This window comes from Cotesia glomerata, linkage group LG2 (assembly GCF_020080835.1).
Source record: "Cotesia glomerata isolate CgM1 linkage group LG2, MPM_Cglom_v2.3, whole genome shotgun sequence".
Classification (NCBI taxonomy): Eukaryota; Metazoa; Arthropoda; class Insecta; order Hymenoptera; family Braconidae; genus Cotesia; species Cotesia glomerata.
The window spans coordinates 22,835,693-22,857,786 of record NC_058159.1 but is presented as its reverse complement, the minus strand read 5'-3'; the positions used below and the strand labels follow the sequence as shown (position 1 = coordinate 22,857,786).

The 22,094-nt window shown below is 27.6% G+C and overlaps 1 protein-coding gene across 5 annotated transcripts in view; it reads left to right on the top strand.

Moving 5' to 3' along the window:
- LOC123259989 overlaps positions 1-22,094 on the top strand; it is a 43,640-nt gene that overhangs the window by 8,524 nt on the left and 13,022 nt on the right. For all 5 annotated transcript variants that reach the window (XM_044720868.1, XM_044720869.1, XM_044720867.1 and 2 more), the window contains 2 exons: positions 20,004-20,071; positions 20,268-20,485. In XM_044720868.1, coding sequence (XP_044576803.1) covers positions 20,004-20,071; positions 20,268-20,485 — 286 coding nt within the window. The remainder of the gene's footprint in view (positions 1-20,003; positions 20,072-20,267; positions 20,486-22,094) is intronic.

The window sequence follows — 22,094 nt, the reverse complement described above, 5'->3', positions numbered from 1 at the left end:
TTTTATTAATGGGAAGGGGCTAAAAAAATAATTATCATAGCTCAGGTCGTGATTTAATTAATTCTGAAATAAAATAAAAGAGAAAGAAAGAAAAGCTTATTATGTAGATTTAAATATTTATATAATTTTGATGATTCACTTAATAAGATATTAAAATAATGTAGATACCAAGTAGAAAGAAAAGGTAGGTCAGGTTTACGATTTACGATTTACGAGTGAAATAAAAAAAAGAGTGAATAAAAAATTGAAAGAAAGAAAAACAAGTTGATGGATGTGGAATCGTAAACTTTGGATTGAGTCGAGTCATGTTGACGCAGCCACTACTGTACTATACGCTCTATTTTATTCAATACAAGTATATATTCCAATATTACTCGTGTCTGTTATCCCATCCAATTTTCACGGAAATTTACATTGAAAGTGTATTGTGCTCAAATAACATACGGATATCCGCAATAACCAATTAAACACTTTGAACAAACAATCACTGATATTTTTTCATCAAACACCTGTCTATTTATTTTTTTTTTATTTTATATCACTGTTGTCGTTTTGAAATGATTTATTTGGCATGTAACGTATACGTAAACACAAATATTTACATTTAATATTGAAAAAAATATCAAATACAAATTATTTAATACGTAACCAGCTCTATTGTTTTTGTTTCAACTTCAAAAAGAGATTTTATGAATCACTAAATTTGGAAGAAAGCGAAAATTTATCAATAACCGCGTCATATATATTCGATCCATATTTATGGATTACAAGAAAGCGAAAACGTAATACTGTAGTTCTTTTTTTATTTCGCGTTCATTCATTTCTCGATAATGTAATTAAAGGTTATTGAATCTTGCGGAAAGTTATTGATTATTCATTGAAATTAAATTACTAATGTCTTCTTCAATCTCCATTTATCATTTCAATCAATTATTTTTCATTATTTATTCCCCTTATTCGCCTACTAATGACACTATCAATTTAATACATAGTAGCTATCAATCAATCACTTATTTAAGTATAATAATTTTTTTTATTAAAACATCAACGCACATGTGTGTTATGACCAAAATAATTAATTCTATTATTCTTTATTCTACATTATCGGACAATTTTCATATCAAAAATTCAAACTCGGTAACTTAGTAGATAACAGAGTTTTATTAAGCTATTGAGTAATTATTAATAATAGTAAGAAGTAAGCTGCTTATTTTATGAATTTTATATTTTTTACTATAAATTACTATCGAAATTTTCTTCATTTACTCTTATCAAAGTTATTTTCTTTTTATTGTATAATATTTCGAACTTTATAGAACATAGAAATATTAATTTTTTAACAAATAAAAAGTTTTTTTTTTTTTTATTAATACATATTATTTATATTAATCATACCAGTATATCAAACTAATAAAAGCTTAAACCAATAGTTTACTCCAAAAGCACATATTTTTAAAATTATAATTATTGAGAATTTTAAGCCATGTCAAAAGTAGAAGTAGAAACAGAATTATTCCTACTTTTGCTTTCGATTGCTTCGTAGTCTAGAGCTTTGTGATAACTGACTTGAATTTATCACATTTACCATTGAATGCACCGTTAAAAAATTTTGAGAAGTTTGAAAATATTTTTAACATAAAATTACAATTTCATATTTATATTTTAAAATACTTTTACACCATATTAATTATACTAATCATACCGAGCAAGTGATATATTTTTACAACCAAAATTATAAACAATACAAAGTAAATAAAAAATAATGAATAAAGTATTCAAGCCACACTGATAGATATTATTTAAAATAACCGTATTTATATATAAATAAAATTTTTTTTGATTCATTTAACTATCATTTAAGTAAAACATTATTTATAGATAGATAGATTTATTTATCATTGTACAACAGTAAAAACTGTTTTTTACTATTTTTTCATCACAATGCCTTAATTTATTCTGCATCTTAATAGTTACTTAAAAATCTGGTTCTAGCACCATATTTACTTAAGTATTTAATTTCATCTTAACAGTAATATCACTTTTTTTACTAGCTTACAAATTTAAATATTTTTGGATTATTTTAGGTTAAATCACATTACAATACATTAAAGAATTAAAGAATCTACAGACTAACTTTTATGGCACTTGTTGTCTAAAAATAAAGGAATTTAATACAGCTTCTTTGAGGCACTTATGAATAGCAAATTTACTGCACTGGGTGTCTTCTTTTTTGGCTGCCATCTAATCACTTTCGTTTATTGGAACTTATAGGACTGCTGCATCATGTTCTTCCTGTAAAGGATCATTCCCTTCCCTTGTGAGTTTTAGAAATTTACCGACTAGTTGGCAAATTTCTTGTACTGGTTCACCTCTCAGTGTCTGCAGTAATAACCAGTCAAAATCTGCTCCTGTAGAACATTATTTATATTTTGTTTACTATTAACTTTATCTTTATTTTCAATTATTTATAAACAATCCAATGCGTGTTTTGAAAGTGTAAATAATGAGAAAGGTATATATGTATAATAATATAACAAATACAAATAAAATAACAAAAGATGTTTGGATGGATTGTTTGTACTTATGTATATAAATCAATGTAACGTCGTTAGCCATTAATACGAAAACTTGAATTGGGATTTAATACAGTGAACTCAAATTACTAAAAAATTGTTGCCAAAGATTTATTCCAATTACATTAATAATTTATTTTATACTTTTAACCCTCAGTGGTCGTCCCTCCGTACTTTGCCAAAACGATTTTTCTAGGGTTAGCACATTACCCTAAATTTTTAAATCTTTAGAACTCCGATTTAAATCGACAGAAACAACATTTATTTAAATCAATTCATTGAACAATAAAACAAAATAATTTATTAGAAACATTCGACGTTTCGAAAAATTCTAAGCATTTAAAATGCCGATAAAAAATAAAAACACTGAACATCACTTTGAGTAATTAGAAAGATTTAGAGGTTAATTATTTCCAATAAAATAAAACAATGATTAAAAAAAACAAACAAGTAAATGTAATGAAATAATAATTAGCGATGTAGCGACATGAATGTGTTATGTGCAACAAACATAAATCGACACATCCCTTGAGATTTTGGAATAACAAGCATTGGGAATGGGACACGATCCTCGGATTCCATGCGATCCTTCCCATCGAGTACATACTACTCAGGGAACAGAGAGAAGGAGAGAGAGAGACAGGAGTAAACGCGTGAGAGAACACGTGGCTCAGTTCCAATTAGTAGCACGCGCGGAAATGCGCGTGGACTCAATAGTGAACCGAGGAGTGCAGTAGATGTTAAGAAGTTGTGTCATGTAGTAGACTAGATACAGTTCCTACAGAATGGAGTTTCGAGAGTAGAGATGCGAAGAGAAGAGATGAGAGACGACTGAAAGATGCACCAGAGTCAGCATCGCTAGTCCATGTGTGTTAGCACGTGACACACGATTATATCGACATCATCGAGTGGTTCAACTCCATTTCATCCCACACTATAGTCTTTACTTCTTGTACTTTACTTCTACATTATTCGTGTACTACTACTACTACTACGATACTCACATATACTCGGTGGATAGAAGAAGAGCTGCTACAAGTTAAGTAAAGGTAACTTATAATGTGTTGGTCCGATACGAGTAGAGTAGCGCCCGAGACACTTGCTGCTATGCGGCTACAAGAGGACAAAAAAGTTTAAGCATCACATCGTGCAAAAGACTTGTATTGCTTTAATCGTATAACTTGTTTTTTCTCTGTTAGTTAGTATGTTATATATTTAATATATATGTTTGGATGTATCGGTGTATTTATATTGAATGAAGGAAAAACAAGAATTACATTACATTTTTATTTCAGGGAGACACGTATAGTACTATAATCAGCTAATTCAAGTTTTCTTTGTCAATGAAGATATCAAGTTTATTTTGACAGCTGTTTATATTAGTGTTATTATGTATATATTAACTAACAAGAAAAAAAAGTAAAAAAATATGTGTATAATATAACGGGTATGGTATAACGGAATCAAGAGATAAATTGACTATGAAATTTATTCATTTATTTTTCTCTTTAATGAATTATTTATAAAATGTTTGGCTGATAATTGATAAATATTAAATTATTTATAAAAATTATTCAACATAACTTTCAGTCTGTTGATTCTTAAGTTTGTAAGACTAGATAAATTATTTACCAGTTAAGTGTAATTGACACGTTTGATGGTTAATTATTAATGACTTTGGTTATTAAATGTAATTGATTGTTGAGTAGTCAAAATAATAATTCAATTTTTATGAATTTATCATCTTATTTAGTTGTCATCAATCAGTACGATGTAATTACTCCGTTTTAAGTCAAATATTTTGTATCAAACAATTCATGCAAATATTTTTTTTTACTCAATATCAGTATATAACTGGAATAAAAAGTAAAATCAACAGATTTCAATTAAAAAGTATTTTCATATGTTTACATATTTTTTATTGTTAATATTTTATAAAAAAGTCACAGAAAAAAAGGTTTGTCAGTGCGCAAAAAAGTGAAGTAAAAAAAAATGGACGGAAAACTGGAACAAAACTGAAGTTAGAGAGTGAAAAAATGAAGCTAAATCAAATAAAATGTGTAGATTATTTAAATGTTGACAACTGTAGGTCAGTCGAAAAATTTAGCATACATATATGTACATACACTAGACGAAAAGGAGAGAAAAGAATTATTGCTTACAATTTCTGAATGAACCGTCATTTGATACACTCTCTCTGGAGAAAAATCCCTTGTGGGCATGCCGACAGTTTATGATGCCGCCGTTTCTCAAGGGTAGTAGTGTGTGGTGTAGAATAAGGGGAAAAGAATAAAGAGATATAAATTATTCTCCCCGTCGTACGATCCCTGCTGTTAGTTTGCGTAGCTGTAGTCTCGTGGCTGTCTGCGATGCCTGGTACACTGGATCAGCTCACATCAGTATAAGTACAGTCGTTTCATTCCCTATCACTGTTCCTTGTAGTAGGTATCCCGGCTCTGCTTTTGCATCAACCTCTGCCTCTACCTCTATCTCCGCTCTCAGCTTCTGCCTGTGCCTGACTATCACGGTATTCAAGTCATTCAAAGGGGAAAAATAAAAAACTTTAAATTCCTTGAACGTGACGAAATTATATTCGATAGCTATGACTCTTCTCCACCATTCCACTCTTTAAACATTTTTTTCCTTTTTATCCTCCCAGGGAATTCCTATACGTGATTTTATCGCTAATAGTTTGTATATCACTTCAAAAAAATGAAGCAAAGAAAAAAAAACGGTTCTTGTCACATTAAAATTAAAAAAAAAAACTTGTTAAAATCTAAGCATATAACGATAACTAATTATTTTTTTTTTTTTTTTTTTTTGGTACTTTGCAAGTAATAACGTATTTTCTTCTCTTTTTTAAAAATTTTTTTATTTTTTTCCCCAAACATTATCGTAGTATTTTTCGTTATCGACATTTTCTAGGTAGAGCTGCTGCTGGGTGTGCGTGATTACGTGCGTGGGTCGACGGCTTTGCCTATGTATTACTGTCGGTCTCTCTCGACCACCCCTTTTACCACCCACCAGAGGAAGAAGAGGATGAATACACCCTCTATATACCCTTCACTCTCTTTAACTCACCACCCAATTGCTGCTACTGCTGCTACTGATGCTATCCACCCTTCTCTCTCTCCCTCTCTCTTGTTCTCTCTTTGCGTGCAGCCCCTCATATCTGACTCTGTGTATATATGTATGTTCGCGTTCGTTTCTGCTGGTGCTGTTGGTGTTCTATATACGCTATATACCCGCACGTTTATACGTGTGTTGAGTTTTCTGGAGGTTTCCCCTGGCAACGAGAGTGCTGGCTATACCGGCTACGACCGGGCTCACTTGCGCTTGCTGTCGTCTAGGGGTGGCGTTGAAACCCACGCGGAAACTAACCCATTTGGTCCATTTTTTTTATATCTATACATAAAATATATATAATAATAATTATTATTTATTTATTATTATTATTATTGTCATCATCATCATCATTATTATTTTTTTTTATTTTTTATTTTACCTCTTTTTCTTGCCCCTCTTCACGTTATTATTTTTCTGTTTCTTTTTTAACCATTTTGTTTTGTTTCTTTACTGCTCTCTTATTTGTTTCCTTTTTATTTTCACTTTTTTATTTGCTTCGCTTGCCACGCGCCACTGTTATTATTGCGGTAGCACACGCGTTTACACTGTCGTTGAGATTACGTTATTAATGTGCGGTATGTAAATATCATTTAATTTACAGCAATTATTTTCGCTAATTATATTATTTGCCGTTTAAAGTATCAATATTATTTCATATAATTAATTGCTTCCTAACATAATATTTATTAATATTATATTATCATTATTATTAGCATTATTACTATGATGTGGAATTTATTTTTAAATAGACTGGAATTTAATATTATATATTTTTTAATATATCAAACAAAAGATTTTTAATTTAACAAAGCTTGAGTTGATTAATCTATTCATTTTACGGAATTTGAGAAATTTCAGTCATCATTACAGTAAATATTTTATAATAAACTTCAATTGAAAAGTCCTTTGACAATATAATAACATTTAATTTAGTTAATATTTGATTTGTTTTTTAAATATGAACATGCTGGGTGAAATACTTTATTAACAAAATTTAAGCCAAGAATTCAACAATTAATACAGACATTCCTTCATTAATTAATTAAATTTATTCATTTTTAATTATTTCTAGAATATATTTCCAGTTGATTTATAAATTTTTGATGTTTCAATTTTAACGAGAAAATTTGAACTGTCGAATTATTTAATAGTCCAATTTATACACTGCTTATATAAACACAAAGTTTAAAAGTTTATTGATTATATTATATAATAAATATGCTTATATACATAATTGAAACTCTTAAAACTTTATCTGATAGTCGAAGCGCAACTTATTATCTAATATTTATAGTCAAATAACTCACAAATAGCTTGATATTTTATTTAGTTAACGTTTATCAACTTTCCCAATATTTATATTAAGGTTATTTTTCAGTTCAAATCTGTCTTAAATTTGTCTGAGTACATAGTAAAAGCTCCAATATCTGACCAGAAAATAATTTGTATCAGTTTTATTTTATCTTTTAATTTTTTTCTCTCTTAAATTTGAGTTTGCTCTACAGAAAAAAAAATTAACTTGAACCAAGAAAATCATTTTGAGAAGAGCTTCATCGTCTTGATTTAAGGTAGTCCTTTGGTAGAGATTTACCGTTCAAAATTAAATGGAATTTAACATAGTAAATTATAGTAAAATAATAAGTCCATTAAATTTTTGAAAAGCTCAAAAGAACTTTTATTTCAACAAAAAATTAGATGATGAAAAGAAATTACCTATCGAATACTTTGCGTAATTAAAAGTACAGATTCAGAGCATGAGATAATCATAATCGATAAAAAACTTAAAAAAATTATCTCTGTCTCTTTTTCTCTAATACGACTTTGCATAGGAAAATCAAGTACGTAAATCGAATAAGACTTTGTATGAAATATTTGACACTTATTGTGATAACTGCGCTACTCTATACTACCTCATGTAGAAAAATTCTTAAACGAAGAAATTTTTTTTGATTCAAGTAAATTTTACTTGATTCAAGACAATAGAAATCTTCAAAGTGATTTTCTTGGTTCAAGAATTTCTTTCTTTATTCGAGTTAATATTGTTTTCAGTTTCGGCTTCGATCCTAGATCCTTGTCGATATACTTTATTAATTACTGTAATTGTCTAATACGATTAAGATCTGATCCTTTTCATTGAGATATATATTTTTTCTAATGACATAAAATTACATCTAATAAACCAGTCATCGATTACTGGTGTTTATCGTGAACAAAAAAAATAAAAAAGTAAAATTATTCAGTGAATCAGCAAGATTTACCTTCGGTAACTAACGGACTGTTAAATATACATCACGCAACAAAAATTTTGCTTTTTTTTTTATTATAAAAATGAATTTACTTTTACTTGGTCAAATAAATCAAATTTTTGAAGATATACAAAGTGACAAAACTCAATAACCAATCTATAGCGTATTCCGATTTTTGGACTTAATTCTAGGGCACAAAGTAGTAATACATTAAAAAGTAAATATTTACGACTTATTGAATAAAGGAAATTCTTAAAAGAAATATAAATATGTATTTTTTATTAGTCAGATTTTACTCTTTTATTAAGTACGCTGGGACTCTTTACCTTGCAATTTATAAACTCTTTCCAAGCTGTTACTATCAATCATTTTTCATCTATGTTAATTATCTAAATTATTTTCTGAAGATTATAATCCAGAAGATTTTATTTAAATTGTTTGAAAAATAAGTTGAAGTTTGTTTTACAACTATTAAGAAGATATTTTTCTATTCTTTGTTATTTTATTTATCAAATAACTTTTTTTAGAAATTACAAGAAAAGTGTGACCTAATTATCGTATTGTCAAATGTTTTCATTTTATTGTTCAAGCAATTGTTTAATGACTTGGACGATAATGAATCTAAATTCTTAGCAATTAGAAAAATAAAAAAAAAAATCGATGATAATACTTGCACAACTATCTAAACTTTATTGAATACAAAACGTTAATTGATCAAAATCAAAATAAAAATGATAAATGAATTTTCGTAATAGTGCACGTTACATCACTTTTTCCTCAGAGGATCGTCTGCGTGAGATAATCAGTAATAAAAAAAATACACAAGAAAAAAAAAGTTAAAAGATTGTACATTTAAAAACCAAGATAGAACATCTATCTCTCAGTCGGTAGGTAGCTAACACTGCAGCTATCATTGAGACATCTAAGAAGATAACGCAAGCCGAAAGTCATATAGCGTGATAAATCGATCGTAAATTATCTGAAAGATCTTTATCTTACTGTGAATACGATCACGTGGAACGTTTCACTAAAAATAATTTTTTTCCTACCTGAACGAAAAAAAGAATCAAATTCGTTTCTACAATAATTAATTAAACGAACATCTTTTTTAAACAACCATGATATTGCTGAATTTTATATTAAGTGATTATTGTTATTTTAAATGCCCATTATAAATCCATTAATTATCCTTACGTTAAAATGAAATATTTCAATGGTTTACATAGAACATTGAATGCATCATAAATTGATGTAATGCAATAAATGCTTTAATTCATTTGATGAAGAAAATTTTTTTAATTTTTGCAGCCAATTAAACAAACATTAAATTTAATATTGAAAATATGAAACAGCACATCATAAAGCCATGAGCGCATATGAAAAATATTAAATTTATTGGTGAATTTTAAATATATAGATATTTTATATCTATGAAAATTAATTTCATTTATTAGTTATGAATTTTTTATTCTTTTGTATTTATAAATTCATAGAATTTTTTTTTTAATTAAATAAACACGAATATTTTTTCGTATGATTTAATATTTAATCAAAAATATTAAACATACACTGTAAAAATTTTTCGGAGTGAATGTATAACAAATATCATATCTATGAAATATATGAAAAAATTCACGTAGGTACTCAAATGAAAGGTCTGAACGAGTGTAACATCGAAATGAGCTTATATCTTTGGAAATGTCAATAATTAAGAAATGACATTGTACACGGAGAAAAATTAATAATAGTATTTACGATACGAAAATATTAACTCCTACTATTTGAAATGGTAATAAAATTAATTAGTCACAAAATAATAGGTGTTATCATTGACAATTGTACTAGTTACTATTAATAATAATAACGATTACTATCGAAAATGATAATTGTAATTATTAAAAATTATAACTGCTATAATCGAAGATGGTAACTGTAACCATCTCAGATTATAAAAATTCTGAAAGAGAAAATAATATAAATTTATTTAATTTAATTCTTTATTTGCATCCATATTTTAGTGATGAGCATTTTTTCCTTTAAAATATTTAAAACAAATAATAACACAATCGTTTAAATCCATAGATGATAAAAATTTCCAAATATTAGAGCTGTTATTGATTATTTTTAATGATTGACTATGATTATCAAAATAGCAATCATCCAAGATTTGGGTTACTAAAAAAGTCTTATTATTATCAATTATTAATATTTTTTCACAAGATAAAATTATGAAACATCATTTGATGGTTCCATTATAATTGAATTAATTGTAATCCTATCATCTATATTATTAAGAGAAAATACTCTATCTCTAGATTCATAATTAATAAATGACCTTATATCTTGTGAATTATTGACATTTTTACAGATATAAGCTCATCCCGATGTTACTCTAATCACCAGATTACACTCATCGAGACCTTTCATTTGAGTACCCACATGAATTTTTTATATATTTATATATATTATATATATGTATATATGAAAAATATATCAAAAATGCAAGTGGGTACTCAAATGAAAGCTCGTTATGATTGTAATATCGGAATGAGCTTATATCTTTATAAATGTCAATAGTTAAGAAAGTAAAGTACACTTTAATGAAAATCATTATACAATTAAGCAAAATTTTATTTATTATAGTTCGCAATTCTTGGCAGTCACATAGGGACTGCAGGTTGCTAGTTTTGATAATTTGTGCATTGAATTTCTTCAACAGAATGCATAACTAGAACAGGTCAATGAGTTTATTTCATCTGCTAGCTTTAAGAATATCATTTAATTTAATGCAGAAGAAAAATTACATGTAGTCAAGCTGATTCGGTGCATTTCAAAATACGATACCATCAGCTGGAGCAAAGAGTATGCTCTCTTTAATTGCAATTGTTAAAGGGAAAATTTTAATTTAAATAATTAGATAATTATGATTAATAATTAGTTTAAAGCTTCATTGTATTCAAAATTTTTTTTTGAAAATCTTAGATTTTTTGAAAATTATGTTTTTTAAAAATTTTTTGTAAGATTAAATTTTTTTTTTGAAATTTGAATTTTATTGAAAATTTTGATTTCTTTGGAAATTTCAAATTTTTTTTTTGAAAAATTTGGCGTTGAAACTTGTTATAGACAAATAAAAAATTAAATATACATTCAATCCGAATTTAATCCCGATTTTTTGTGTACTACACTGCGCTACAACTGCTTTTAGTTTATTCAGAAATGCCTCCACACTAACGCAAATTTTTAATTTTTTTAATATTTTTTACTAGCTTAGATAGTAGCTATTATTATTACTGATGGTAACTAATGAAGAAACAAAGTTATGATTTCTTTTTTTTTAAGCAATCAAATATAAATATCGATGAATTTTGTTTGTGGTAATGTCTTCAGTAATGTTTTAACTAATCAATTTCTTTTTTTAAAATGATAATCAGTGATATTTACTAATTAATTTTAAATAATTAAATATATGATCTGGATACACCAATTATTGACGGGTTAAAAAACTGATTGATCTAATTATTGACGTACCGTAACCCCAATTATTGACGCCCCTACTGCACATGCGTCGAATCATTTGGTTATATTGTTATTTATCAAAAACTTGGTATAAAGTAATCAATATTATTAAAGTTAATTAATAATAATTTCTATGAATGAATAATTATTATGAAAAATATAACAATTTATTTAAAAACTTATTTAACACTAAAACACGCCGAGTTATTTGACAGTTAAAAGCCTTGAATATAATCGAGTATATAACGTATTTTATACTTAAAAAAAAAAGGCGTCATAGCGCTGTCGACTGGCTGTCAATATGGGATTCACCATAAAAATTATGAACTAGTTATTGACTCCCATTATTTAAATATCGTAAAGCATACAATTAATTTCGATTATTTAATTTTATAAATATTTCATATATTGTTAATTAAAAAAAAAATAGATCATATAATTACATGAAAAAATTAATTTAAACTCGGCAGTTAAAAAAAATGCTTTTCTAACCAAAGTTGTTAAGAAAATAGACGCTCGTAAGCTGATTTGATGAACTGGTGCTAACTTTATTTTTTTTTAATAATCAATATTTAATATTTTGAACTGAATGTGATTTTTTTCAATTTTTTAATTAATTAGAATTTAATAAAAATTTATTTGGTCGTTATTCTTATTACAGATAATTTAATATATTTAAAAATAATTTAGGGTGTCAATATTTAGACCCCCGTCAATAATTAGGGCTTTTACCTTAGTTAAAATAATAATAGCTATTATTACTGATTACCATCATAATTGTAGTAGTAACCATCAGGATGGTAACTACTACAACTCAGATGGTTTACATAATTATTTAAATAATATTTACTACTATCGAATTCAGTTAATAGATTTTACCATAACTAGATAGTAATCTCTACTATAAAATTTTCTCCGTGTACCTTGTCAATTAATGATATTTTTAATGATATAAGATCATCTCCACACATTACACTTATCGAGACCTTTTATTTAAGTACTCACATAACGTTTCTCCATCTTTTATATACTTCACAATATATATATATATATTAGTGTTTCAAAAAAACACACTATTTTTTTTTTTTCGAAGAACATTGAAAATTCTTCAGAGTATCCCTAATCAAAGACATTGTGAAAATCTCAGCCCTTAATATTAATGTATAGAGGTGGCTGTAATTAATTTTTTATTTCCATTTAAATAACATGGAAAAAAATTTTTTCTTACTTTTTAATTTTGCTAGTCAACAACGAAACATTTTATAGCTATGATCGATACATATTCTTGTAGGAAATTTAACAATCTACAAAAATTGTCTGAATGAATATATGCGTACGGAGAACCATTTCGGAGTTATCAGGCCTCAAACATCGAACTGTTTAAAAAAGTGATAATATTTATTTATAAGTACGAAAAATCAACTTAAATCACTCCCGTGTGAAAAAAAATTTGTCCTAAAATTGTCATAAGCTTAGGATCCTAAACGTGACACAATTTAGGACATTTTATGACACCAATCCGAAATGAAATTTAGATTTTAGAAAAATATTGTGGATATTACTCAGAAAAAAAATATTGTTAAAAATTACTTTTATGAAAATTTTAGGACACTATTATGAATTTTAGGACACTATTATGACAATTTTAGGGTACTTTTATGAAAATTTTAGGACAATTTTATGACAACTTTAGAATACTTTTATGCCAATTTTAGAACACTTTCATGTCAATTTTATAATTGTCATAAAAAGTTGTCATAAAAGTGTCCTAAAATTGTCAAAGTTGTTACACAATTATCAAAAAATTATCCCAAAATTGTCATGAAATCGTCCTAAAATTGTCATAAATTTGTACTAAAATTTTCATCAAAGTACCCTAAAATTTTTATAAAAGATCATAAAATTGTCATAAGAGTATCCTAACATTTTCACAAATCTGTCCTAAAATTCATAATAGTGTCCTAAAATTTTCAGGAAAGTATCCTAAAATTGTCATAGAAGTAACTTTTAACAATATTTTTTTTCTGAGTAATATCCACAATATTTTTCTAAAATCTAAATTTCATTTCGGATTGGTGTCATAAATTTGTCATAAAATGTCCTCAATTATGTCACGTTTAGGATCCTAAGCTTATGACAATTTTTGGACAAATTTTTTTTACACGGGAGTGATTTAAGTTGATTTTTCGTAAGGTAAAAGCTCCGATAGATGATCACGTACCAGTATATGATCACTCCATGTATTTGTATATCTATATTATCACTTTTTTAAACAGTTCGATGTTTGAAGCCTGATAACTTCGAAATGGTTCTCCGTACGCATATATTCATTCAGACAATTTTTGTAGATCGTTAAATTTCCTACAAGAATATGTATCGATCATATCTATAAAATGTTTCGTTGTTAACTAGCAAAATTCAAAAGTAAAAAAAATTTTTTTGCATGTTATTTAAACGGAAATAAAAAATTAACTACAGCCACCTCTATACATTAATATTAAGGGCTGAGATTTTCACAATGTTTTAAATTAGGGATACTCTGAAGAATTTTCAATGTTTTTCGAAAAAAAAAAAAAATAGTGTTTTTTTGCAACACTAATATATATATATTGGTAGATAGATATATATTTCATATCGAAAAAAAAAAAAAAAAAAAAATTGGCACGTAAAACTTGTTTCAGTTAAGGGGACCCTGTGGTCCATAAGCTTCGAATTACATGAATTTTAACAATTTTTTTTTTATTTTAAAATAACCAAAACTTTTGAAATTTTAAAGGAATATTTTATTACAATTTAAGTATACAAAAATGATTATTTAAAAAAAAATGTATTTTAAGTAATTTAAAAATGGCGCTGAAGTCAGCCCCCTCAATAAAGAGAACCTAGGTGGCGCACGATGTTTCAGCTCTTCTATGAGTTTGAAATTAAAAAAAAAAAAACCGATTTTTAATCATTAAAAATATACCTCAGGAACTCAAATGAAAAAAAAAAAAAATTTTTTTTTTGAGGAAATAGCATGTTGTTGAAATTTTTTGATTTTCAAAAATAAAGTAAAAATATAAAAAAAAAAAAATTAGGAAAACGGTTGACCCTGAAGGCCATCCCTGCAACTTCCCGCTACTTTCGTAAGTAAGTGCTCAAAATTGCACTTATTACGTTTTTGAGCTCTTCGAGCTCAAAAATATAATTTTCGTGTATTTTTGAGCTCTCCGAGCTCAAAAGTCTGGTGAAAGTTTAATAAAACACTATTTTTTGAATTTTCAAACCGCAATAACTTTTGAATGAATGGACCGATTTTTACGTGGTTATCAGCATTCGACGCAGTTTTTCAAATTTTATGATACATTTTTAAACACAAATTGATCAGACCAGAAATTTCGGTGTAATTCGAAAAAAACACTTTTTTTCGATTTCTTTCTTCAACAATAACTCACGAACGAATCAACCGATTTTGACCGGCTTGGTGGCGATCGATGTGGTTTTCCGATGTTAAGAGCTGATTAGTTTTTGGAATTGATCGGTCAAGCCGTTTGAAAGTTATTAAAAAAAACCACCTTTGAAAAAATTTTTTTTCGCAGTTTTTTTAAGATTTCTTAAAATCTATCGGTCCGAATCAGTCCAACTTGTATTCAAAATCGAAGTTTAGTTGAACCCTTTCGAATGGAGCCAACCGCGATCAAATCGGTCAAGCCGTTCAAAAGTTATGAGAGGTTTACACACACACACACACACACACACACACACACACACACACACACACACACACACACACACACACACACACACACACACACACATATATATATATATACATACAGACACCATCGCGGGAATAGTTAGGGAAGCTTCCTAGGACCTCAAAACGTCGAGATCTGATGAAAACTCGATTTTCGAAAAACGGGGTGAAAACAATAACTTCCCGATTTTTTTAAATTTTCAATTTTCTTAGCGGGGAGTTAAAAATTTTAAAACCGGGTCCCCTTAAATACAAATTTGTTATAGTATAAAAATTCCGTACTCGGATGTTTACCGGAATAAAATCCTGATTCATTCCGCTAAAAAAAACCTCCAGATTCACTCCGGTACTGCGAGTAATGGGAGTGAATGCGGAGTATAATTCACTCCCGATTTTTTACAGTGTATCATGAGATTCAAACTCTCACCACTTTTTAAAAATCGATAATTAAACGGAAAATTTTGTTTATAAGTTGTCTTTTATAAGTAGTTTTTCAAAAACAAAAAAAAATGTTTTAGAGTTTGCAATTTTTCATGTCATTTTTTTTCAACAATAAACTTTAATTTATTCTGCGTTTTTTATTGTTGTAATTCACATCGTGGGTCAATTTTTTCATGAAATTATTTCTTACTATTATCAATTACTAAAAATATTTCATTCTTGAGAGAAAAAAAATGTCATCTTGTCACAAAGTGTATTTATTAAATAAAAAGCATATATTTTACATCATTTCGTTTAAATAATTCCAATGATTGACAATTTACATCCCGGGTTTCTTGAATTGGAATAATTTAAAATTTTTAACAATCCATCTATTTATCGATTCCCTTAAAATTATGTCAAAGATATTATTTAACAAATTCCATCAAATCTGCATACATTCGAACTTATTGTCGTGAATCAAAGAGTAGAAATGATTTTTTAACATTCAACAAAAAAGTTACTTCATATCTTCTCCATTATTGAAATATAGATTACATTTGCACGTTTATTTTTATATATATTCTAACAGATAATGAAGTGAATTGAAAAAAGTGGAGTCAATTAATCCTGCATTGATAATTTTGTCTTATGAATCTGTACTTTTATAACCCGACCAATCTAAACCAGCAAATAAATATTTCCTTACAAAATATGAAAAATATGAAAGTAAATTGGCTCGAACGACATCAATCTTGTTTTTCGCAGTATCCTCTTGATAGCATACTTTTTGCCACAATTTATCATCCTGCGTGTGATGAACTGCGGAGCGATTTCCAGTGAGTGTATTGATGACAAATTATTAAGCGAGAACATAACGCACCGTGTTAAGGTGTGCAATATTATTTGAAATAGTAAAAGCATGACCTACATATAAAAAGAATTAATAAAAAACATTTGTTTTGTTTTTTTTTTATTAAAAAAAAATAGCTCAGTTTGAAAATACGTACTACGCTTAGCCATCACTAGACATTCGTTTCTCCAAGCTTTCTCTCTCTTGATAGCGCTGTTCTTCCCCGCCAGCAGCTGCCCTAGTCGCCGTTTCCAGCAAGTACTTCTATGTACCAACCAACCATCTCCTACACGCCAACCAACCAGCCTCCCCTTTTACACCCCGATAATCCCTTCTCGCCCTTCTTCCACCGGGTGTAGATGTATATGTATATGTATCTGTATATACTAGCTTGTGTATTTAACTCCCAGTACATATTTACAAGGGCTTATGTATCCAAGTTAGTCTCACTCTTGCTGAACTCTCACAACACTCGTTTGCTCGCTTGCACACCCGTTCGACCATCAACCTTCTATGTACACCGGTGTGCTGTGTGCGTTATGTATTGTATGCTGCTTCCATGTATATATATTTATATGTTGTACATATATACACTGAGCCCTCCGAGTACATATGTACCAAGTACAGCCCCACGTAAATAGTACATAAGCCAGGTATACTCCAGCTAAAAAATCATTCCAGCCAGGTATTTTCGAATTAGCGAACTGACATGGTGGAAAAAAAAAAAAAAAAAAAAAAAGAAAAAAAAAAAACAACAAAAAATATGCATAAAAAAAATTAACAAAAAAAAAGTACCACCGAATGAAGGGGTTTTAAGGAATGAAGATAAAAAAAATAATATGGAAAGCTTTAATGGGAAGATTTACTAAAAAAAGGGTGCCAGTATGATAGAGAATGAGAAAGAGAGAGAACAATATAACATCAAGTTGAGATAAATGTCAAGTGACATATTTTGGGAGAGTGCTAGAGATACATAAATATTTTAAATTCCCCGGGTAACTAAACTCATAATTTAATCACTTGAGTTCGACTATACTTAAAGATAAAATCGTGAATACCTTTGCCGCACGCCAATCATCATTTTCATAATAAAAAATCCTGTCAGTTCTGTCTCTCTACTTGCTATCTATTATTTATTTATTTATTTATATTTTTTTTATGTTGTACATGTATTTGTATAGATTTTTCGTTGGTTTATATACTGTTAAATTATTATGACAAGAAATATTTATTGTGGTGTAAATATGTCCGGTGCACTTTTTTTTCTCCAGTTACAAGATTACTTTTAAGACGAAATGCAACTGGCAGGTTTATCAGCTTGTTATTGTTATTCCAAGTTTTTCTTTTGCTGCAAATACTTTCTATCAGCTTGCGTAATTGTTCATGTTTAAATTATGCGCATTGTTCTTTTTTATTTAGTTGTTTATTTCAATGAACATGATTATTAAATATACTTGGGATAATAACGTCATTTTTTCTTTGTTGGTTGCTAAAACAATCATATACATAAAAGTCTTTTATATATTTCTCCTTTGACAATATTGTTAAAGTTTATTCAAATTCTGATTTATTACGGATTGTGATGGTAATATTTAAAATGATATTTTATTTTTAGTTTTAACTAAATTATTTGCAATGTTATTTTGTGCTTAGACTTTTAAAATATTAAATTGTGACTTAAAAAATAGTTGCAAGCATTCTATTGATTTGTTTAAATTTAAGTCTTTGTATAAATTTTTAACTTCTATACTCCTTGAAATAAAACACATTAGCGACACTGCAAGCTTATAACTTATAAGAAACTGTACTCCAAGTTAATTTTTTACGAATGATTTATTTTGAAAAACTTAGACTTAATAGTACTTATCAGTGAAAAAAAGTACTTAATATTTTTTATAGAAGATTTAAGATATCTTCAAATATATTATTCTAGTTTATAAAAAAAAAAAACTTTTTTTATTTAAGATATTGTTTAAGATAAAAGTTAAAATTTTTATTGTCATGTTTCGAAATTTTTTTTTACCATTTAATCTTTACCAATTATTTCATAGATATTTTTTGCATTTATGACTCAAAATAAAATATAATTTGTTCAAAATTGACATCTTTTTCTGTTAATAGCAACAAATTTTTCATTTACATAAAAACAAATCACCAATAATTTAATGGTATCAACACTGAAAAAATTAAGTTTAAAATTAATAAAAAACTGATTTTATAATTCTGTCAGCCAAACTTGTGACAGAAAATTGAGTTTTCAAAAAATTATGCTGTTTCGCAATAATAATAATAATAATAATAATAATAATAATAATAATAATAATAATAATAATAAAAATAATGATATTATTGTTATTATTATTATTATTATTCTTATTATTATTATTATTATTATTATTATTATTATTATTATTATTATTATTATAAGCTTGAAATAAAAATCACTCTTGCTCATCATAGTAATTATCCTGCAAATATGATGAAATTCTTCATTTTGATGTAACTAGTTTTGAATAAACGATTAAATAATATTAAATCAAACTCAATTTTGGAAAAAAATCTTATTAATTATTTGAAAATTATTTATATTAATTTGGATAAATTTTACTTTTATTTCTAATCGACCCAAATTCGAAAAATATGATAAATCTGTACACAGAAAGAAAAATTTCTTGACTGGAGAACAAAATTCTTTGCTTAAGAAAATTTTCGGGTGCCTGAAGGAAGACCGAAGTTGTGTTGGCCGAAGTAAAAATTTTTCTTGAAATTCTATTCTTGGTGGAAGTCATTTTTTCTTAATTCAAATTATCATACATACTTGATACAATAAATTTTTATATTAGATCAAGATTTTTAGATACTTTAGGGAAGCAGTGCCACCTATACTTCAGCTGAGGGAAAAATTTTCTCACCTAGAAAAAATTTTTTTCTTGAATATTTAATACCCATTTTATATTATTTTAGCGTGTAATTATACATTTTGAATAAAAAAAAACGAATCAATATTATTTGATCTTCACATTTAACATGTTAATCAAAACAAGAAGATTTTCTTGACTTAAATAAATTATCTTGGACCAAAATACGTATTTCTTAATGCAAGAGAATTAATTTTATTAGAATAAATGAAATTTCTTGTGTCAAAAAAAATTTTTTTTTTTTCGCTCAAGAAAATAATTAGGAAGAAAAATATTTTCTTGGCTCAAGTGAACCCTTTTTTTGTGTTGCTGAGTTTAATCGAAAACTCACTTGGCTTGAAAAACAAAATAAAAATAAAAATTTATTAATTTTATAAAAACTTATTTTGTTGTCCAGCAAAGGTTTTAACTTTGTATCGCAGCTCATATAGATATCAAATATAATAAATTCAAAAACTAAATAAAAAAGAAAATCAGTTAATAAAAGTTGGTCTTGAATTTTTTTGGACAGCTACCAGTTTTTTATGAGTTATTAATAAACATTTAATCGAACGAGTTATAAAAATATAAAAAGAATTGATTAAAAAATGATGATTTTTTTGTTTCTGATTGCAGGTCTTACCCATCGCCGGTGCAAAATGGCGTGCAAAATAATAGTACAATGAACTGTTCTGGTTCTCAAGGTAAGTTTCAAATTAATCCTATTGACTGTCATAACAAACTTGACTAGACATGTTGGATGGTTTAAACCGGAAACCATATACACGCGTTTAAATATATATATAACATATAACATATAACTAAATCAAAATATAGTTTACTAAACATATTACGGTGGTATATATAGCGATATTATATTATATGTGTTGTATCCGACAGGGTTGATGGTGAAGCAGGAGGCACGGGACGACGGTTACGAGACGAGTCCGGACCTGGAGATGAGAAGCAACGGGGGTGACAGTAGCCAGCAGTATCACACTCCACTGACGCCGCATACGCCCCACACCCCGCACACACCCCATACACCGTTAACACCGATATCGGCAACGTCGCATCAGCCCCAACAGCCAAGCTCCACTGGGGCCACGTTAGGACAGGTGAGAGAGTACGGAACACACGACGCACAGCGCAGCACACTCACACACTCATGAGCAAACTCATTTGCCATCACGGTGTGCGACCACAAACGATGACACTATCATCCCTGAGGGTTCAGCCTCAACCCTTTTTACTCCTGTTCCGCCCTTTTCCATCCATCCACCCATCCATCCGCCCACACACTCCCGTCCACTTTACTATCCATCCACTCTCTCGATAATTTTCTCTCTTTCATCCTCTTCTCTCACTTGGTAACAGGTGCTAATACTTGACTTAACGAAGCACACTCGACCACGATCCGAGTTCTCTCATCAGAATGAAATTATACACCCGATACTGCTATACTGATTCCTACCTCGATGATGACGATTGTCACGACTTTATTTTATTCAGGTCAAATGTCACCAACTTTTACATTACATCCATATGTATTGTACATTTTATTGTACTTTTCATTTGATTTATATTCACTTTTATTCTTATTACATATTACAATCACATTTGTCACCTTGTAGTCATTTTTTTATTGTTGCTCTGCTATATATATTTTTTTTAATCATTGCCAATATATTACTTCAACTTTTTTTATCATTTCAATAATTGCATATCTTGAGTGCAAAGTACTGTGCTTTTGCCTGATTATCTGAATTTTACTTTGTCATTTTTTAAACGTATGAAATATTCTTAATATAAATCATACAAAAAACATTATTTTCAAGAAGAATTAATGAATTTAATAATATACAATGTTTGTTCTTCAAATTAATCCTGTGTAAAAATTTTTAAAGTTCTTAAAAGCTTTATTGCGGTAACTTGAAAATCAGAATTACCTATAAATATTTTTATAAGTTCTCTCTTGAAAAGTGAAAATATCGAACTAACTTTAAACTTTCGTAAACGATGAATTTAATAGAAATTACTATGACTTGAGAAAATTAGATTAAGCTTAAATCTACTTGGGTAATAACAATGAATTATTTCTCTTTAATGAATTGAGTTTAAATTGATTAGTACATTGACTCAAACGAACTTGATTTTAATTAAGTTAAAAAAAAATGTGTATGAATGTTAAAATCTGAAAGAAGTGAATTAAAATATCAATTTTATTTGATTGATAAAATTTATCTGGAGCGCATTGCTACTACATTGTAAGCAAATTTTTGTCTGAATAAATTTAATATTTATAGTTTATTAGCTCATTTATGTTGATAAAAAAAAATCACTGCGTTTTTGCAAATTAATAACATAGCTTTATAAATTTTTCCCATGATTAAAAGTTTCAAGATAATTATCAAATATTTCAAAAGTTTTCGCAAATATTATTTTTAAATTTCATACATACTTGTAGTTCAAATATTGTAAATAATTTTGTGAATACTTTATGAAGACTATTCGGTATTTAAATTACTGTCTACTCTGTACTCGTCTGATAAAGTAAATAAAAATAATTTATCGTAACTAATTGAAGTAATGAAAAAAACGATAAATTTTAACTAAATTAATTGAAGATGAAATATTAAATAATTAAAATTAAAAAAATCTAAACTAGAGATTTTAATACACTTTTAAGTTGATTTGATTGTTATAAATAAAATAATCACAAAATAT